The 18,190-nt window shown below is 40.9% G+C and overlaps 1 protein-coding gene and 1 long non-coding RNA gene across 2 annotated transcripts in view; one reads left to right on the forward strand and one right to left on the reverse strand.

Annotated features, from left to right (window-relative positions):
- The window catches only part of LOC308298654 (NACHT, LRR and PYD domains-containing protein 3-like), a gene marked incomplete at its 3' end in the record, with an annotated part of 72,194 nt that overhangs the window by 29,292 nt on the left and 24,712 nt on the right, over nt 1-18,190 (forward strand). The window contains exons 8-11 of the mRNA XM_080742297.1: nt 80-187; nt 1,778-1,891; nt 2,513-2,626; nt 13,540-13,647. Coding sequence (XP_080598423.1) covers nt 80-187; nt 1,778-1,891; nt 2,513-2,626; nt 13,540-13,647 — 444 coding nt within the window. The remainder of the gene's footprint in view (nt 1-79; nt 188-1,777; nt 1,892-2,512; nt 2,627-13,539; nt 13,648-18,190) is intronic.
- LOC308298562 lies at nt 8,776-10,743 on the reverse strand. Its single transcript, XR_013962729.1, has 3 exons — nt 10,603-10,743; nt 10,425-10,479; nt 8,776-9,472 (listed from the first exon to the last, which is right to left on the reverse strand). It is a non-coding gene; the product is annotated as an uncharacterized lncRNA (long non-coding RNA).

Below are 18,190 nucleotides of genomic sequence, written 5' to 3' on the forward strand. Positions count from 1 at the left end.
TGCAGATAATGGATAAAACATAAATGATCTTGAACAAAGTGACTTCACAATGATTGTATAAATATTGTTATGATTCCAGAAGTCACAGAGCAGAGTCTCCAACACCCAGCCTTCTGTCTATGAAGAGTGACCGGTCCAAGGATTTCAACATACGCTTCAGTGATGAACCTGGACCTCCACACACACAGTATGTCAATCCTCCTGAGCTTCTATACAATATGTGACTGAGGCTGGAGGAACCGTCCAAATGTCGGCAATTTTAAAACAGTAGAAAAGTGAGAAAATGAAGTCAATGTTGTTTTTTGTATTTTTCGTTTTTTTTCCTATCACACAAGTTCGAATTTAGAACAAGGGTTTCATGTCAAAAGATAGTTGTTTTAAGGTACTACAATGGCTACTTTTATTTGTCAAACTAGGCTGCTTTTGGAAGGAATTGTACGTGGTTTTTGGGGGAGGAGAGATTGCGCTCTGAGAATTCTTTGTCTCGAATTTCACGCTTTGAGCACCGCCCCATACAGCGTGGTGCGTCTGGTTGTAGTGTGTAAACACTCTCAGTGACTAACTTCATCTCGCTGATGTTATTGGTTTGCAGAAGACAGTATTCTGGAAGGATTTATTTTTTGATTTATATGTCGTGATCTGACTCTCTGAGTCGCTCTCGGGCACACAAAGAAAGACGCAGCGATGATGTCTTCTCGTAATGGAACAGCCGGCGCTAATGGGAAGCTAACGCTATACAGCGTATCTCACATCTCAGCCTCTCGTCTGTGGTAAAAAATAAAGCCCCGCCGCTCACGAACGGTTCTTACCTTTTGTGAACATTCTGTCCAAAAAGTAAAGGTCCTATACACTTCTCTCAACTGTTTACTTTTCAAGCGTGGAAGAAAATCCAATCAGCGTGTTGAAATAAAGAGTTTATATCACTCATTTTGTCAGCCGGTGCATTATTTTCCCCTCTATTATTCGTTGTGTCTATACCACGTGACCAGGGGAGGTAGCGTGTCTAAAAACAAAGGACCGGCTGACAAAATGAGCTATATAAACTTTATTTCAACAAGCTGCTTTGATTTTCTTCCACGCTTATGAAGTAAACAGATGAGAGACCGGCATAGGACCTTTACTTTTTGGATATAATGTTCACAAAAGGCAAGAAGCGTTCGAGAACGGCGGGGCTATATGTTATACTACAGACAAGAGGGCAAGAGAGATTCGTTTGCTTTCGTCATTTTCACGCGACAACTTTATTTCCGAAGTTATTTCCCAAAATGGACACAGTTTGTCTTTAATTAATTTATAAACATCAAATGTAACTATGTATTTTCAAACTAATATGACTCAAAATATGTTAAAAATACTTAGGGGGACCTTTAGAGACGTGTCAACAGTTTTACAAGGAAAATTGTATGGTGCCTACACTTTAAGAGTGTAAAATTAAACCATTTTACGCTCTCCAGAGTAGAATTATTGTTAACCACCTGCATTACTTAATTTACAAGAAGTCTGCAGAATAAAGGATTTTTCTTTTTTTCTTTTTGGTCTTAGTTTGCCTGTTATCTCTCCTATGGCACCAACATCAATACAGCATAGAATAGTGGACACAATCTGATCCAACGATAACACAATCTTCTAAGTTTTGGGTCTGAGAGGCTAAATGTCATCAAATGGTGGCTCAAATGAGAGAAGATTCTTTTCTATTGTTCAATAATGGGACAAAGACATAAATGATCTTAAACAAAGTGACTTCATAATGATTGTATAAATATTGTTATGATTCCAGAAGTCTTCACCACAGAGCAGAGTCTCCAACACCCAGCTGTCTGTCTATGAAGAGTGACCAGTCCAAGGATTTCAACATACGCTTCAGTGATGAACCTGGACCTCCACACATACAGTATGTCAATCCTCCTGAGCTTCTATACTATGTGTGTGTGTGTGTGTGTGTGTGTGTGTGTGTGTGTGTGTGTGTGTGTGTGTGTGTGTGTGTGTGTGTGTGTGTGTGTGTGTGTGTGTGTGTGTGTGTGTGTACAGTGTTCCATGTAGATCTTTATGCTTCCATTTTAGATCATGTTTACTGCTTTCTAGTGATGTTTTATCACACTGTTACTTCAACATGGAGTTTTACTCTCTTACACTTAGCAGGCAGTATCCACAAATCACAATATAAAAATAGAAATGATTGCCCAGGATATTTCATCAACTGCTATAGTAACAACAACAACAATAATAATTATAATAAATAAAAAATATGTTTAGCCTATTGATTAATGACCGTATTCACACGGCGGCCATCTTGCCATTAAGTTAATGAAATGCCACCAGGTTTCAATGCAAATTTCAAATATGGCCGCCAGGTGAATATGGTCAATAGGTTAGCTGCAATATCAACCATCAGACAGTTTAACCTGTTGAAAAACATGTTTTTCTATGTTATTTTTCTGTAATGGACAAAAACATAAATGATCTTGAACAAAGTGACTTCACAATAATGATATGAATATTGTTATGATTCCAGAAGTCTTCACCACAGAGCAGAGTCTCCAACACCCAGCTGTCTGTCTATGAAGAGTGACCGGTCCAAGGATTTCAACATACGCTTCAGTGATGAACCTGGACCTCCACACACACAGTATGTCAATCCTCCTATACAATATACACACTATAACAGTGGTTTTCAACCAGTGGTCCGGGGACCACCAGTGGTCCTTGAGGGGGTTCCCGGTGGTCCCCAGGTAAAGGATGGAGAGATGGTAACCAAATGGACCCTTATAGATCTATAACTCGAGAGCGTAAAATTAAACCAAATCCTTACGGGTCCATTTGGTTTCATTTTACGCTCTCCAGAGTAAAATTGCTAAACATATGCTTAGTTAATTTACAATGTCAATCCTGCTATATAAAATACACACAATAAAGGTCATTACACACCGGTGAATTAGCGACGCAACACAAATAAGCGACCCGAAAATGCAAAATATTCCACCCTGGAATTGTTAGGCTTTTTATATACACACCTACCGCGACGCGAACATGCGTGTAAAATTTACCAAATTGAATGAAGTGATCTTTGGTGTGAATTGTTTTGGGATGGAATCAAACAACCATCACATCACAGCAGAGAGGACACCACAGGTTCCCAGGCAGCAGCCAGTGGTGTAAAGTAACTTAAGAGCATTTACTTAAGTTCTAATTTGTACTTGAGTATGTCCAATTTCCAGTACTTTTCCTTCTACTCCACTACTAGTGTGGGGATTTAAGGGGAGCAAATGCTAATTTCGTGCAAATTTGTCTTAACTCAGTCGGTGCCATATTTAAAGTGGGACCTCTTATATTGCCGTTTCGCCAACAAAGGGTTAAAAAAATAGTGTGCACGCTGGTGCACACATTCGTGCACAGATCATGCACTATGCATTTGCATGCTTTTCACAGCTTTCAAACAAAAAAATCCGCTTGGAAATCCGTTCAGGCATTCAGGAGAAAACAGCCCTTATGTTTTCTTCAAATGTAAACAAACATGGCTGCCATGTTTGAAAGATGGGGTTGGTATGGGGGTTAAACATGCAATTTCACGATCGCGATCATGCCTAGTACATTGTTGGAGGTCCAATTTTTTTTTATTATTATTTATTTAAAAAATACGTCCAGAAGACGTCTGGCAGGGAGGTCCATAGTTAAAAAGACGTTTTTATTATAGAAACGTCTTTTTTGGCAGGGTGGGTGTTAAAGCGCAACATTTTGCACAGATGTAGCCCAAGGCTTGCTCTAATGATTTAGCTAGGGCGCCCGAGCCGACGACCTTCGGGGTCGCCACAGCGGCCAAATCAAGTTGGGCTCCCATTGACTTTTCTATATTCTATATATATATATATATATATATATATATATATATATATTTTTTTTTTCTTTTTTTTTTTTCTGGGTATTTAAAGGAGTAGTTCGCCGGTTTTCAACCAAGTCTGTGTTCTTTTAGTCAGCTACGTTCATGCTAAAATGCGTCTATTTCCTTACATTACTGTTCTGTGGCCGCTAGGGGTCCATCGTCTAGCTACGTCATAGACTATTTTGGCCAATGGAAAGCCTGGGTTCCCGAAGCTATGACGTAGCTAGACGATGGTCCGTAAGCTACTGAAACTACAATGGGATTTGACCCGGTGCGGTTGCCGTAGCCCCCCCCCTCAACACTAGCTAGCATTAACACAACAACAACAAACAGTATGGTTGTTTCAGACACGTTTTCTACTGACATAGGGACTTGCTGGCAGAATCTTCGTTAGAACTACTTTTTATATGAACTGGAGTAGGCTATACATTAGATTAGAAGAAGGAAAAAAAAGAAGAAAAAAAAACAGCGACGGGAACCAGAGAGAAAAGACGTGCGTCTGCCAGCTGGGACTCCACTACGCTAACATCATACAGACACACTGTTGTATGACCATTCTCTGCACCCAAGTTATTCTGCCCACCTTTGTTGGGCAGAATACTACTACTTCTTGCTGCTAGGATCCCTAAATTGAACTGGAGGAGACAACCGAAACACAATGGTATGTTTCATTCATGTATAACTTGTTTGTGTATGTGTGTGTCATCATCAATGTGTCCTGGCATACACGTTCTTATTTTAATCCCAATTACTGAATGTAAAGCCTGTACGTTTTCTTTAGAATATGTATGATGGCACTGATTTTACTAGTATTTCACATTAGGAGTCCACTAGTACTGTGGTTCTCAAACCTTTTATTTTCTAGTACCTCCTACGTGTCCATTTGGTTCCATTTGTACACTCTGACAGAGATGGAAAAAGGACAAAGATACTTGAGTAAAAGTAGGCTATCAATACTGCATAGAAACGTTCTGTAAGAAGTAAAAGTACTGGCATCAAAATATACTTTAAAAGTACAAAATGTTTGAAAATGGCAGATCCACAAACTCACAACACATCGCATCAACGCATTGTGAGCTTGTAGATCATCTATTTTCAGATAGCCTGGGTAAGTGGGTATAAAATAGGGCTAAAGTTGATTAATTAGGTTTTATAATATAATCATTTATGTGCAAAGTAACTGACATTAGTAACTGACATTTTCAAATAATTGTAATGGAGTACAAGTACTATAAAGTACAAGTACAGAAAGCTGGAAATATTCAAAGTACAAATACAGTACAAAGTACAACATTTTACAAGTACTGCTTACACCACTGCTCTCAAAAAATAGAGAGCACTAGTAGGCTACTATTTAGGTCTAGCAGATCTGTCTCTGGTAATATTTAATATTTGTATGTGCATGACAAAAATGTACACCAGGGGTAGGTAACCTTAGGCACGAGTGCCAACATTGGCACAGGGGAGGGTGGGCACACTAGCAGAAGTGTGACACAGGATTTTTATTTCAAATATATATTTTAAACATGGTCAATTAAATGAAGTCACCTAATTTGCAGCAAATTACATCCTGCACAACTCTGACTGGGGAGGGAGTCTGGGAGATAAGTGACTAATTGCTAAGCTGGTATGGCGATGAACCCTTTGTGAGTGACAGAGACAATGCAACATGTTACAGTCTTTTCTTCTTCTCACTGCAGGCACTGCAGTATCGTTTGGAGTGTCCTGGAGAGTCGTCGCAAGTGGAGAGTCGACGTCTTCTTACCCTGGCATCATTATATTGTATTATACATAACAAATGCATAGAGATGTGAAAATATCTGATCCTTCCCTTGTCATAATATATAATAAAATAGATTCAATACATTTGATTTTCCTTCTTTTCTGTTTTTACTGTATTGAGTGCTGTGTGAACCTGCTATTTGTAACACAGTAAACACAGTACAATCAAATTGTCGATTGTAGCCTGTGCAGTTTAACAAACAGTGGCGAGTACTTCTGTTTCAGAGCATTACTGTAGTCCAGTGGTTCTCAACCTTTGAGTCTGGGAGTTTGAGCTTGTAGATCGGCTAGTTTCACAATATTTATCTGTGGAACGGAAACAAGCGGATGTAATACTGTACCTCAACTCCTACAGTCTAAGTGCTTATCAGGGTGGGGGTCCCCAGTTCAGTTGCTTTGGGGGTCACGGCTTGAAAAGGTTAAGAACCACTGCTCTAGTCCAGCAAATAATGGGTGATAAAGGCAGGCATAAAAAAATACTTGAATGACATCTAAAATATGACAGTTTGCAAGGATTAAACCAAAAAAGCTCATGACAATGTAATAGCCTATATTGTTTTTATTCACAATGTGATTCTTTGTTCGCCTGTAGTATGCCTTTTTGGTGTGTGGAGTCCACCTGAAATTGAAACAGTTATTGTTCTAAGAGTTTGTGCTGTCATACAAAGGACAGGTAGAATGGAATGGATGTATCTTTACAGAAGGAAGGTAGCTTCATAGATACTACTGACAAAGACATGGACAAAATGTGTTGACTGCAAGCATGCCTCGTTCTCTCATGCCAGTGTAGGATGAGTAGGATCTCTGCATGTATTAAGGTACGTGTATGAACATATAAATGTACACAACATGCACTTCAAATAGCACAGGTAAGGGTCAGTCTAAATAGTATAATATATCAAAAACATTTTTACATTGAAAGTATACACACAATGCCAGGTCTACAAATGAACCTGGCATAGGTTCCATACAATGTTATCTAAATTACATTTTAACCTTTGCATAAGCCTGCAAGGGCTAAGGTGGAGTCTGGGACCCTGTGTAGCTCACTAGCTCTGGTCCATAGCGTTAGTGGAGTTCTCCCTAACTTCGCTCCGGCTTGGCAAAACCGGAAAGCCGTCTCGTCTGGTCAGAAAATAACAAAAACTGTTTCGCCCCTCACCAAACCAAAGGTATCAGTGGGGTGTTGAAAGCTTACTCTACTTAGTGAACGCAATCTGAGCCCCCACCGCTTAAAATATATTTCTAGGGCGAAATGAAAAATATTCCAACAGATGGAGACATAATTTCTATTTTTTTACTATTTGTCCTCGCCATCACATTGCCAGCTCAGTACTTCCGCACAGGTTAGAGGACCACATTAACAGAGCATTAGTCTCGTTGGGTGTTATTCAGCTCTACGACGTTGGAACCATAAAGAGTGTCTCCATCCGGTGGAATATTCATCATTTCACCCTTGAAATGTATTAAGTGTGCGTGGTGGGGGCCCAGACTGCGTCTACCAAGGAGAGTAAACTTTCACTCCCCACTGATACCTTTGGTTTGGTGAGGGGCGAAACAGTTTTTGTTATTTTGGGACCAGACGAGACGGCTTTCCAGTTTTGCCAAGCCGGAGCGGAAGGTAGAGGAACATAACGTTAGGGAGAACTCCATTAACGCTATGGACCAGAGCTAGGACCTGTGGAGCGTTGTCCTGGATGGATTAGGGAAGGTTTGAACAGCTTCCTTGTTAGCTGATATAATTTAGCAGAAACTTAGTCTGCAGAAGGGCACGCTTCTTGATAAAGTATAATTATTTTGCTCCCTAGTCCTACGAATTGGAACAATTATTCTCACACTATTCTCATCTTGTTTCCCAATTTGACTTATTTCAATAACAAGCTCACAATACTCTCCGGCCATCAAATGACATTCTATCAATTCTCAACAGAGGCAAAACTAAATTTGCAAGAGGGGTTAGAGTAGTGTTAGTAGTCTAATATTTTTTAAACAAGATCATTTCGATGTATGCATCAAGATTGTGTGTGCTGCCAGGTTGGAACTGTAAGTTCCACTTCTTCCGCATCTCTTCTGAAGGCGATGTAGACAGGACTGCGATGTAGGACAGGAAGCGCAGAATCGCATGCATTGTGGAAGGCTTCAACAGCACCTGTATGAACATAAATGTAAACAACATGCACATCACGTAATACAGGTGAGGATACAATAAATATAATTGAAAAAGGAAGACTGAGGTGCAAGTTCGTTCTACAGTTTGGGAGCCAGAAGTGAGAAGAGTCTGGGACGTGTAGTTCTGGTCCAGAGCGTCAGCGATTCTCACTGATGCTCTGACAGGCGGGTGACTCAAAGACTAGACAAGGATTTCTTGTTTGAGGGCTCAACTTCAGTCAAAATAAACTAAACTACTTTGCTACTCACCTAACCAAAGGTAGTTTTGCGTTGTTGAAAGTCTATTCTCCTCGGTGGGAAACCTCTCAGCACCCCACCCACTCTGTAAAATACATTATTTTTGTCATGAAATAAAATGCATCCACGTCAAGCCACCGCAGACAACCTGGAAATAAGCGGCGGTCAGAGTTGGATGCGTTTTATTTCATCACAAAAATAATGTATTTTACAGAGTGGGTGGGGTTGAGAGGCTTCCCACCGTGGAGAATAGACTTTCAACAACACAAAACTACCTTTGGTTAAGTGAGTAGTAAAGTAGTTTAGTTTATTGACCTAAGTTGAGCCCTCGTAGGGGTATAGAAATCCTGGTCTAGTCTTTGAGTCAGCCGCTTGTCAGAGTGTCAGTGAGAATCGCTGACACTCTGGACCAGAGCTAGGACATGGTTGTCCCGGATGTTTTAGGGTTCTGACATGTTCCCTGTGTTAGCTGATCTAATTTAGAAATTTAGCAGACACTTATATCTGCAGAAGGGCTGCACGATTCTTGTAAATGATTATTTTTCTCCCTAGGAATTGGAAAATTATTCTCACACTTTTATTTTATTTCCCAATTTGAGTTATTAAAATAACAAGCTCATGACTTAGTGTACAGAGCAGGCAAGGCAACATTAGAGTTGAAAGAGGCTTTAGAGTAGTCTAATATTGAAAAATTAGATCACATTGCTGTATGAATCGAGAGAGTAAATAATATTCCTGGGAGTTCCTAGTAAGCTGCTTCTTCTACGGCATCTCCAGGGGTTGACACTAAGGTCTCAGAGGCACTTGCCCATCGGGCAAGTACAGGTCATGTTCTACTTGCCCGAAGGTAATGCCCACTTGCCCGAAAAGTAAATCGTCCATTATAAAATGATAGGTACGATTTTAATTACCGCAATTTAACACTTATTTCTTTACTTTCTGGGGCTGTGCGATAAAATGTCATACCTCAATACCTCCGAATCCAAATACCAAATACTTTAGCTATGATTGAATATGTCTATGGTTTCACACTTGTTATTTTATATTTTTTAATGTAGCAACAGTAAAAACAGCACATTATAGGTAAATAGTGCTCTTATTTTACATTCCACAGACCAGAAGACACAGCGCACTGGCCACGTTCAGGTGTTTAGACAGATATCTCGTGTTGTGTTTATAGACATTTGTGTCCCCTCTCAAATGAGCGCACTTGCCCTGTCGGGCAACCTGAAAGCCAACTTCACCTGCCCTGACGTTTTATTTACCTGCCGGGGGCAGGTGTGCAAGCCTTAGTGTCAATGCCTGATCTCTTCATTCAAAGGGCGATGTAGACAGTTGTACCGCTGTCTTCCCGCATGACTGCTATGGACATCATCTTGGACGGTGGATTATGTGATGTGTCAGCACCTTATGCAATTATAGACAAAGAGGAGGAAAAAAGTTTCAGGGTAAACAGATTTTTTACAATGACATTTCAAAATGTTGCCATAGCTTTTACCCCATTTCTAGTAATCACACCATGCAATAATGAGAATCCTAAACCAGTTTGCAAAAAAAAAGAACAGATCTATAAGCTAACAACAGTAACACTGCATTTTACCTTCTTTCAAGTAATGTTGGGGGGTTGCTCTCGGGCACAAACCTCTTATCTCCATATTTAAACAGTTTTTTGTTTGTAAGTTTAAACCCTACTTTATACTACAGTGTAGTACAAAAGAATAAAAAGTAACTGGCAAAAGTGCTGGATGATTACAATTCAGGCATTTAGCAGATTTTAATCCAAAGCGATTTACAATAAGCAGGTAATATATCAATATAATAGGATAATGTCAGTACATCAACAACAATATAACAAATGCATAGGAATATCAATCTAGAAAAACAATAACATTTAGACCACGCACCTAATCAGTAAAAAAAAAAAAAAACAATGCGATCTAGCTTCATGTATGGTCAATGAGGGAAGGGGAGTGTTACAGTACTGCTATGTGTTTTAGTGGAGTTATGTGGATTCAGTTTGTTTATGAGTTTGTCTGAATAAAATATATTCTAGTGATTCACACACTTCACAGTTGTAAGTACCCAACGTTTGGTTGCCTACACTAGGAATCAGAGGGTATTATCATCATCATCATCATCATCATTTATTATAGCTCACGTTACATCATAATTACTGTGCAGCCACTGGGGGAGGGGTTGTTTGTCGATTCATATACATTATAATACAGTCCCCTCTGTTGACTTTTATCTCACCACTTGTGGGTGCCCCGCACATTTACATTAATGTTGGAACCGCAATGCTGTTACAGGCTAAAGAGTAGCATCGCTAGCAATAACAATAGCCTAAAGGTAGTCCTACCTCTTGAAAGAATACACCTTGATATGAAGCCTCTCCACCCATTAGATGGATGATTCTAAAGACAAGAGATGACAACACAATAAGTGTTACAAACATGAATCAAGTTGCAACCTTTGCTTGTACATTATACATTATGTTTCGTAGAGTGGCATTTTAATTCCAAACATACAGTACATACCTATGTTCTGCTTCTTTTTACAAGGCAGCAGTTGTCCATTCACCGTATTTGGGGGAATACAGATGGAACCGCGTTCTCCTTTATTGTGGTCTTTGTTTTCTTAGCTTTGCATTGTGTCCATCAATCCTGCCATTACATCTCTGTGCAGCAGCACCCGGGGCTCGCTCCGTCGCTCGGCTTCATTCAATCATCACACCACGGTAAAACAACAATGCCAGTTTCACCGACACAGTTGCACACGTTTCAAAACTTCTACAACTGCTCAGCATCACTGCGGTCATAACATCCCATCTTCTTACTACGTGACTTCCAACCAACAGCAACAGCACAAACAAACTAAAACAGCAACGCAGCGAGGATGTTATCATGGTTACGCTGTTAGCTTAGCTTTGGCTCTCGTCTCTCTCCAAGCGCTGCTTGCGCAAAGGATTATGGGTGCTGTAGGAGGTGCTGTAGGAAGTGAGGTCATAGCTTCGCGTTTCCAAAAAAATGTAAATGTACATCCAAAATAAAATTCTTTTTTGTTTTCCAAGTTCGAATATCATATTATGGGATTACAAAAGCCCTTGAAAACGACCGGAGCTCCCCTTTAAGTAGGATCTGAGGGGTCTAACTTGGGGTTTGTCATGATGCTGAATCCATTGCAGGCATTTGTTTTGCACAAAGAACATTCCTTGGGCTGGAAATGGCCTCAGAAAACGATGCATGTATGGGTGAGCATTCATGTTAGTCGGAAGTCTTAGGGTTTTTTTTTTCTCGTGCTAATCAGTCTAAAAGTGCAACATTTTGCACAGATGTAGCTCAGGGCATGCTCGATTATAATTACATCTAACGATGCTTCTCCTCCATTCACGTTTGGTGAATGTAGCCTTGGCCAGGAAAATTTGATGTCTTCAGGTGGTAACCATCGATCGTAAGGTGTTTCGACCCGCAAACCACAACACCCTCCTGATGGCCGGGTCGGCAGTGGTGGCCAAATCACTGCCCATCTCCTCCTCCTGACCAAGGCTAAACTCCCCTCTCCTGCTCTATTAGTTTTTTTCCCAACAAAAGGCTTCTCTGGGGAGGTATTGGGTGGGTCCCTCCTGAGGTCTTGAGGTGACACAGGTGCGTAGAGTTCTCCAGTACTGTGGGATTATTCCTGCCTGGAGTTCTCCTTCGTCTCACCAACTCACCAACCAAGTTGTGCGCTGCACCTGTGACCCCTCTTCTCCACACTTGGTCCTGGCTTGATGTATTTTTACCTTTTGTGTTCCTGCAGATGTTCTCGCAGTGACACTTTACTTCCAATTTCTCCCCAGCTGATGTTGTTTAGGTGAGCCATCTCGTTAGCTGTGATTAGTTAAGGGCTGTTACCGTTGTGTTTGTATTGTTGAGTCTCACATACTCCCCCCCCTCTCGGGAGACTCTGAGGGTATCTGTATAAATGTCTTTAGCTTGAGTTGGTGCCCTCTCGCGAGTGCTGTGCATGAGGTTGCTAACCTCATACACCCATGCCAGGCTCTTCCTGGTGGTCATCTGTCTCTCCAGCGTCACCAATCTTCCTCGGTTTCCATCCAGACTTTCCTGGAAGTCACTGGTTGCCCAGAGTTCTATGATTATAATTACATCTAACGATGCTTCTCCTCCATTCACGTTTGGTGAATGTAGCCTTGGCCAGGAAAATTTGATGTCTTCAGGTGGTAACCATCGATCGTAAGGTGTTTCGACCCGCAAACCACAACACCCTCCTGATGGCCGGGTCGGCAGTGGTGGCCAAATCACTGCCCATCTCCTCCTCCTGACCAAGGCTAAACTCCCCTCTCCTGCTCTATTAGTTTTTTTTCCCAACAAGAGGCTTCTCTGGGGAGGTATTGGGTGGGTCCCTCCTGAGGTCTTGAGGTGATGTTCCTGAGGTCTCTAAGGATTTAGCTAGGGCGCCCGAGTCGGCGACCTTCGGGGTCACCACAGCTCCAGAAAACACACACAAAACTCTGAAAAGTGATGACTCATCACTTTTCTTCACTAAACCATCGTTTTCTGGGGCCATTTGTAGCCCAAGGAATGTTTTTTGTGCAAAACAAATGCTTGCAATGGATTCAGCATCATGACAAACCCTTAGTTAGACCCCTCACATCCTACTTAAATACCCAGAAAAAAGTGTTTTTCTGGGTATTTTCCTCCTGTATTGAAAGTCGATGGGAGCCCAACTTGACGCTGTGGCGACCCCGAATGTCGCAAACTCAGGCGCCCCAGCTAAATCGTTAGAGCAAGCCCTGGGCTACATCTGTGCAAAATTTTGCGTTTTAAGAGAAATTTGCACGAAATTAGCATTTGCTCCCCTTAAATCCCCACACTATACGTTTCGGATCCTATTGTATTTTTACTCAACTATTTATTTTAAAACATTAGTTACTAGTCACTTTGCAGATATGAATTATAATAAAACATACATAAACCCTACTTTTACTAGTAAGAAATTCTAGTAGGTCTACTTTTTCCACCACTGACGGCAATACTAGCAAGCAGCAGCCCAGAGACGACACGACACAGAAAAGGAGAAACACCGTTCAAGGCCCCTTGACCATGTCCTCTCTCTCTCTTTAAATAGGATAGAGTTAGCTTGCTTTGATACAGAGAGAGAGAGGAGATCACCAGAGAATGTTTGCAAAATTTGACACAAGAGTGAATAAATACTGTAAACGGACGCTTTTTCATTCCAAGGAAATTCGCTTTCGGTGTGGAAGCTTTAATTGACTTCATGAGGTTTTTAAAAAAGCGAATTATTCGCATTGCAAATTCGTCCCTGGTGTGTAAAGACCTTAACACTATACAATATACACAACACCATCACACAACAAGGTGATATCATAATAATGTGCAGATAATGGATAAAACATAAATGATCTTGAACAAAGTGACTTCACAATGATTGTATAAATATTGTTATGATTCCAGAAGTCACAGAGCAGAGTCTCCAACACCCAGCCTTCTGTCTATGAAGAGTGACCGGTCCAAGGATTTCAACATACGCTTCAGTGATGAACCTGGACCTCCACACACACAGTATGTCAATCCTCCTGAGCTTCTATACAATATGTGACTGAGGCTGGAGGAACCGTCCAAATGTCGGCAATTTTAAAACAGTAGAAAAGTGAGAAAATGAAGTCAATGTCGTTTTTTGTATTTTTCGTTTTTTTTCCTATCACACAAGTTCGAATTTAGAACAAGGGTTTCATGTCAAAAGATAGTTGTTTTAAGGTACTACAATGGCTACTTTTATTTGTCAAACTAGGCTGCTTTTGGAAGGAATTGTACGTGGTTTTTGGGGGAGGAGAGATTGCGCTCTGAGAATTCTTTGTCTCGAATTTCACGCTTTGAGCACCGCCCCATACAGCGTGGTGCTGGTTGTAGTGTGTAAACACTCTCAGTGACTAACTTCATCTCGCTGATGTTATTGGTTTGCAGAAGACAGTATTCTGGAAGGATTTATTTTTTGATTTATATGTCGTGATCTGACTCTCTGAGTCGCTCTCGGGCACACAAAGAAAGACGCAGCGATGATGTCTTCTCGTAATGGAACAGCCGGCGCTAATGGGAAGCTAACGCTATACAGCGTATCTCACATCTCAGCCTCTCGTCTGTGGTAAAAAATAAAGCCCCGCCGCTCACGAACGGTTCTTACCTTTTGTGAACATTCTGTCCAAAAAGTAAAGGTCCTATACACTTCTCTCAACTGTTTACTTTTCAAGCGTGGAAGAAAATCCAATCAGCGTGTTGAAATAAAGAGTTTATATCACTCATTTTGTCAGCCGGTGCATTATTTTCCCCACTATTATTCGTTGTGTCTATACCACGTGACCAGGGGAGGTAGCGTGTCTAAAAACAAAGGACCGGCTGACAAAATGAGCTATATAAACTTTATTTCAACAAGCTGCTTTGATTTTCTTCCACGCTTATGAAGTAAACAGATGAGAGACCGGCATAGGACCTTTACTTTTTGGATATAATGTTCACAAAAGGCAAGAAGCGTTCGAGAACGGCGGGGCTTTATGTTATACTACAGACTAGTGGCCGAGCTGCGAGATACGCTATAGCGTTAGCTTCACGCCAGCGCTGGCTGTTTATTATGAGAAGCAGTGGCTAACGGCTAACGCTAACGTTAGCTAGCGCTAGCTGCAGGCTAACGCAGGCATCATATACACAACTGGAATTGTTGCTCTATTGTTGCTCTTCTACAAGCTCACAACGCGAGGCGGTTAAGCCTGCCAGAACCGTCAGATTATCCTTCTGACTGAAGTTACACAAACACTGATGATGTTAGATGATGTTGTGACACTATAGGAAGAAATACTTTCCTTTTCTCATTTACTTAAGTAAAAGTATCAGTAGGCAGTAGCACTGCAAATTAGATATACTCTGTTACAAGTAGAAGTCCGGTATTAAATGAAGTGGTTAATGTATGTTTTGGACTTTTAAAATCAAAATCTACAAAGCAATAACTAAAGTTTAAAACATACATAAACCACTTTAGCCCTATGTTATACCAAGGCTATTTGAAAATAGCCGATCTACAAGCTCACAACGCATTGCGGTGCGATGCGTTGTGAGCTTGTAGATCTGCTATTTTCAAACATTTTGTACTTTTACTTTTGGTACTTTAAAGCCATACTGTGTAAGTTGCCCAACTAGTGGTCATTAGCCCTATAGCAAACCGCGGTCGCGTCCGCGTCTTTCGTCCGTTTTTCGTACCTTCAGACCCCCGCGTCTGCCTCCACCTCGCTGAGATCTATCTTTTAAGGGGTCCCTTGTTCCTGTGCGTTCAGTAATTCCAGAGATACGGACTCCTTCACCCTGCCTGGTAGGCGAAATTACCTAGAGAAGGGATGGTACAAACGGGCGACAACAAATATGGCTGCCATAGCGACCCCACTTCAAGATGCGCTGTGATTGGCCGGCAGTTGTATAACCCTCGCTGTGATTGGCCGGTAGTGTGATGACGCAATTTTGGCGCGAGATCCGGTCCACGGCAAGGATCTCAGTTTACATATAGAGAAGGCTTTACAGGCTGAAATTCACGGCGCGGATCTTCTAAAACTTTTGTGATTTAATAGTTAGGAGAATTTTAAGATTTGTTTTATAAAAAAAGTTACATAGTACAACTTTAAGTACATTTTGATACCAATACTTTTGTACTTTTACTCAAGTACATTTTTAATTCTGGACTTTTACTTGTAACAGAGTGATTCTACATTGCAGTATTGATACTTTTACTTAATTATAAAATGTAGGTACTTTTGTAATACACTATTTTAGTGAAAAACTAGACCAGGTCACCTGGTCGTGCCAGACCCGCAATGAAAACTAGTATGGCACTGAACTAACACATGAACACACAGGATTTTATAGTCTCAGCAACAAAGCGTAGTGAGCTTGTAGATCGGCTGTTTTGACTAGTATGGCACTGAACTAACACATGAACACACAGGATTGTATAGGCTGAGCAGCTGGAAATGTTTGTGAGCTTGTAGATGGGCTGAGGAATTTATAGTGTCAGCAGCTCGTCAGCCAACTCAACTCAGCTGGTCCTGTACAGGTGACGGCACTCAAGGCAATCAGCCGAGCAAGGGAAGGGAGGGGCAGATGAGCAGGCACACTGAGGAAAAGAGGGACAGGCACACTGAGGAAAAGAGGGACCGACAGACCGACCGACAGACCGACCGACAAAGCCTTATGTAGGCCGACCCCCTGGGTCTGGCAATAAAAACTACAAAAAGAAGAAAATGACAGGATGAGCATATAAGGAGGGGAGGAGGTAGAAAAGACCACTGGCCACTATTTCTGACATGGCTGCAAGCACTATAGCACAATATATTACCACAGGTCTACTACTAAATAGTAGTTTTAAATAATTGTAGTGGAATAAAAATACATTTGAAGTTGACAGCTATAACACTGTGGGTGTGGTTTGACTTGGGGGGAGTGATTTAGGGGTGTAGGTAAGTACCTATTGTCCCTCCCATTGTCACACCCACTTCTGGCTACCTAGAGGTGTCAAAATGTTCCTTGCATTCAAATGGCTTTTTAAGCACTTTGGGTTTTATGGTGCAACAAGTTTAAAATGTCCATAACTTCTTCAAATATGCTCCAATTTCAACAAATGATACATCATATGAAAGCTTAGATTCTGTACTTGGATAATCTGTACAAAAAAGAAAAATGACCAATGCAGACATAAGGAACAAAGTACCAGACCTAGTCACATATATGTACAGTGTTCCATGTAGATCTTTATGCTTCCATTTTAGATCATGTTTACTGCTTTCTAGTGATGTTTTATCACACTGTTACTTCAACATGGAGTACTCTCTTACACTTAGCAGGCAGTATCCACAAATCACAATATAAAAATAGAAATGATTGCCCAGGATATTTCATCAGCTGCTATAGTAACAACAACAACAATAATAATTATAATAAATAAAAAATATGTTTAGCCTATTGACTAATGACCGTATTCACACGGCGGCCATCTTGCCATTAAAGGGATATTCCACTTTCAAAAAACTTTTTGTCATTGTATGGTCTAATCAGGCTTGTATGAACACCCTGAACAGTTTTTAATTTTCTTCATTCAGTATTTAGATATTTGATGTAAATGTTACCAGGCCCTCTCCCCACACACACTCATTGTAACTTCAAACTCCATTTTAACCATGATAGATTCATTAAAAACACCCATTTTTTTTCTGGTGACTCATAATACCCTCCTAATACGTGAGTAGGCCGTGTTTTTTCCATAACAGTTTTCATTAATTTTTTATATATTTTTATTGTATTTAGTTTTTTCCATTTTCCCAAAGAATTATTAAAAATACATGAAAAAGGTTATGGAAAAAACACGGCCTGCTCACGTATTAGGAGGGTAGTATGAGTCACCAGAAAAAATAATGGGTGTTTTTAATGAATCTATCATGGTTAAAATGGAGTTTGAAGTTACAATGAGTGTGTGTGGGGAGAGGGCCTGGGCGTGTCGGGCCAGAAAACATTTACATCAAATATCTAAATACTGAATGAAGAAAATTAAAAACTGTTCAGGGTGTTCTTGTTCATACAAGCCTGATTAGACCATACAATGACAAAAAGTTTTTTCGAAAGTGGAATATCCCTTTAAGTTAATGAAACACCACCCGGTTTCAATGCAAATTTCAAACATGGCCGCCAGCTGAATATGGTCAGGTTAGCTGCAATTGATCAACCATTCCAGTACAATGACCTCGGGTAAAAAAGAAACCGTATAACCCACAACAACAACAACAACAATTATCTTACTAGAAATGCGAGAAATCTCTGTGAGTAGCCTATGTATGTAATCGGCGTATTTCGAGAACCGTTCGTCCCACTGGCTTCAGATTCGGCATGCGCGTTCCCCGGCGCGGAGTGCAGTGCCCGGCCTCGACCCGGCGCGCGGTTTTCCAGACCCGGCGCAAAACGTTCGGAATCTCCTTATGCGGAGCTGATTGTTGACATCAGGCTGTTCCGGAGGAAATCGGCGCAAGCGCTGATTCATTGTGACATCACTTCATAAAAGGCTCTGACATCACGTACG

The sequence above is a fragment of the Nannobrachium achirus genome (assembly GCF_963921795.1).
Source record: "Nannobrachium achirus genome assembly, chromosome: 14".
Lineage (NCBI taxonomy): Eukaryota > Metazoa > Chordata > Actinopteri > Myctophiformes > Myctophidae > Nannobrachium > Nannobrachium achirus.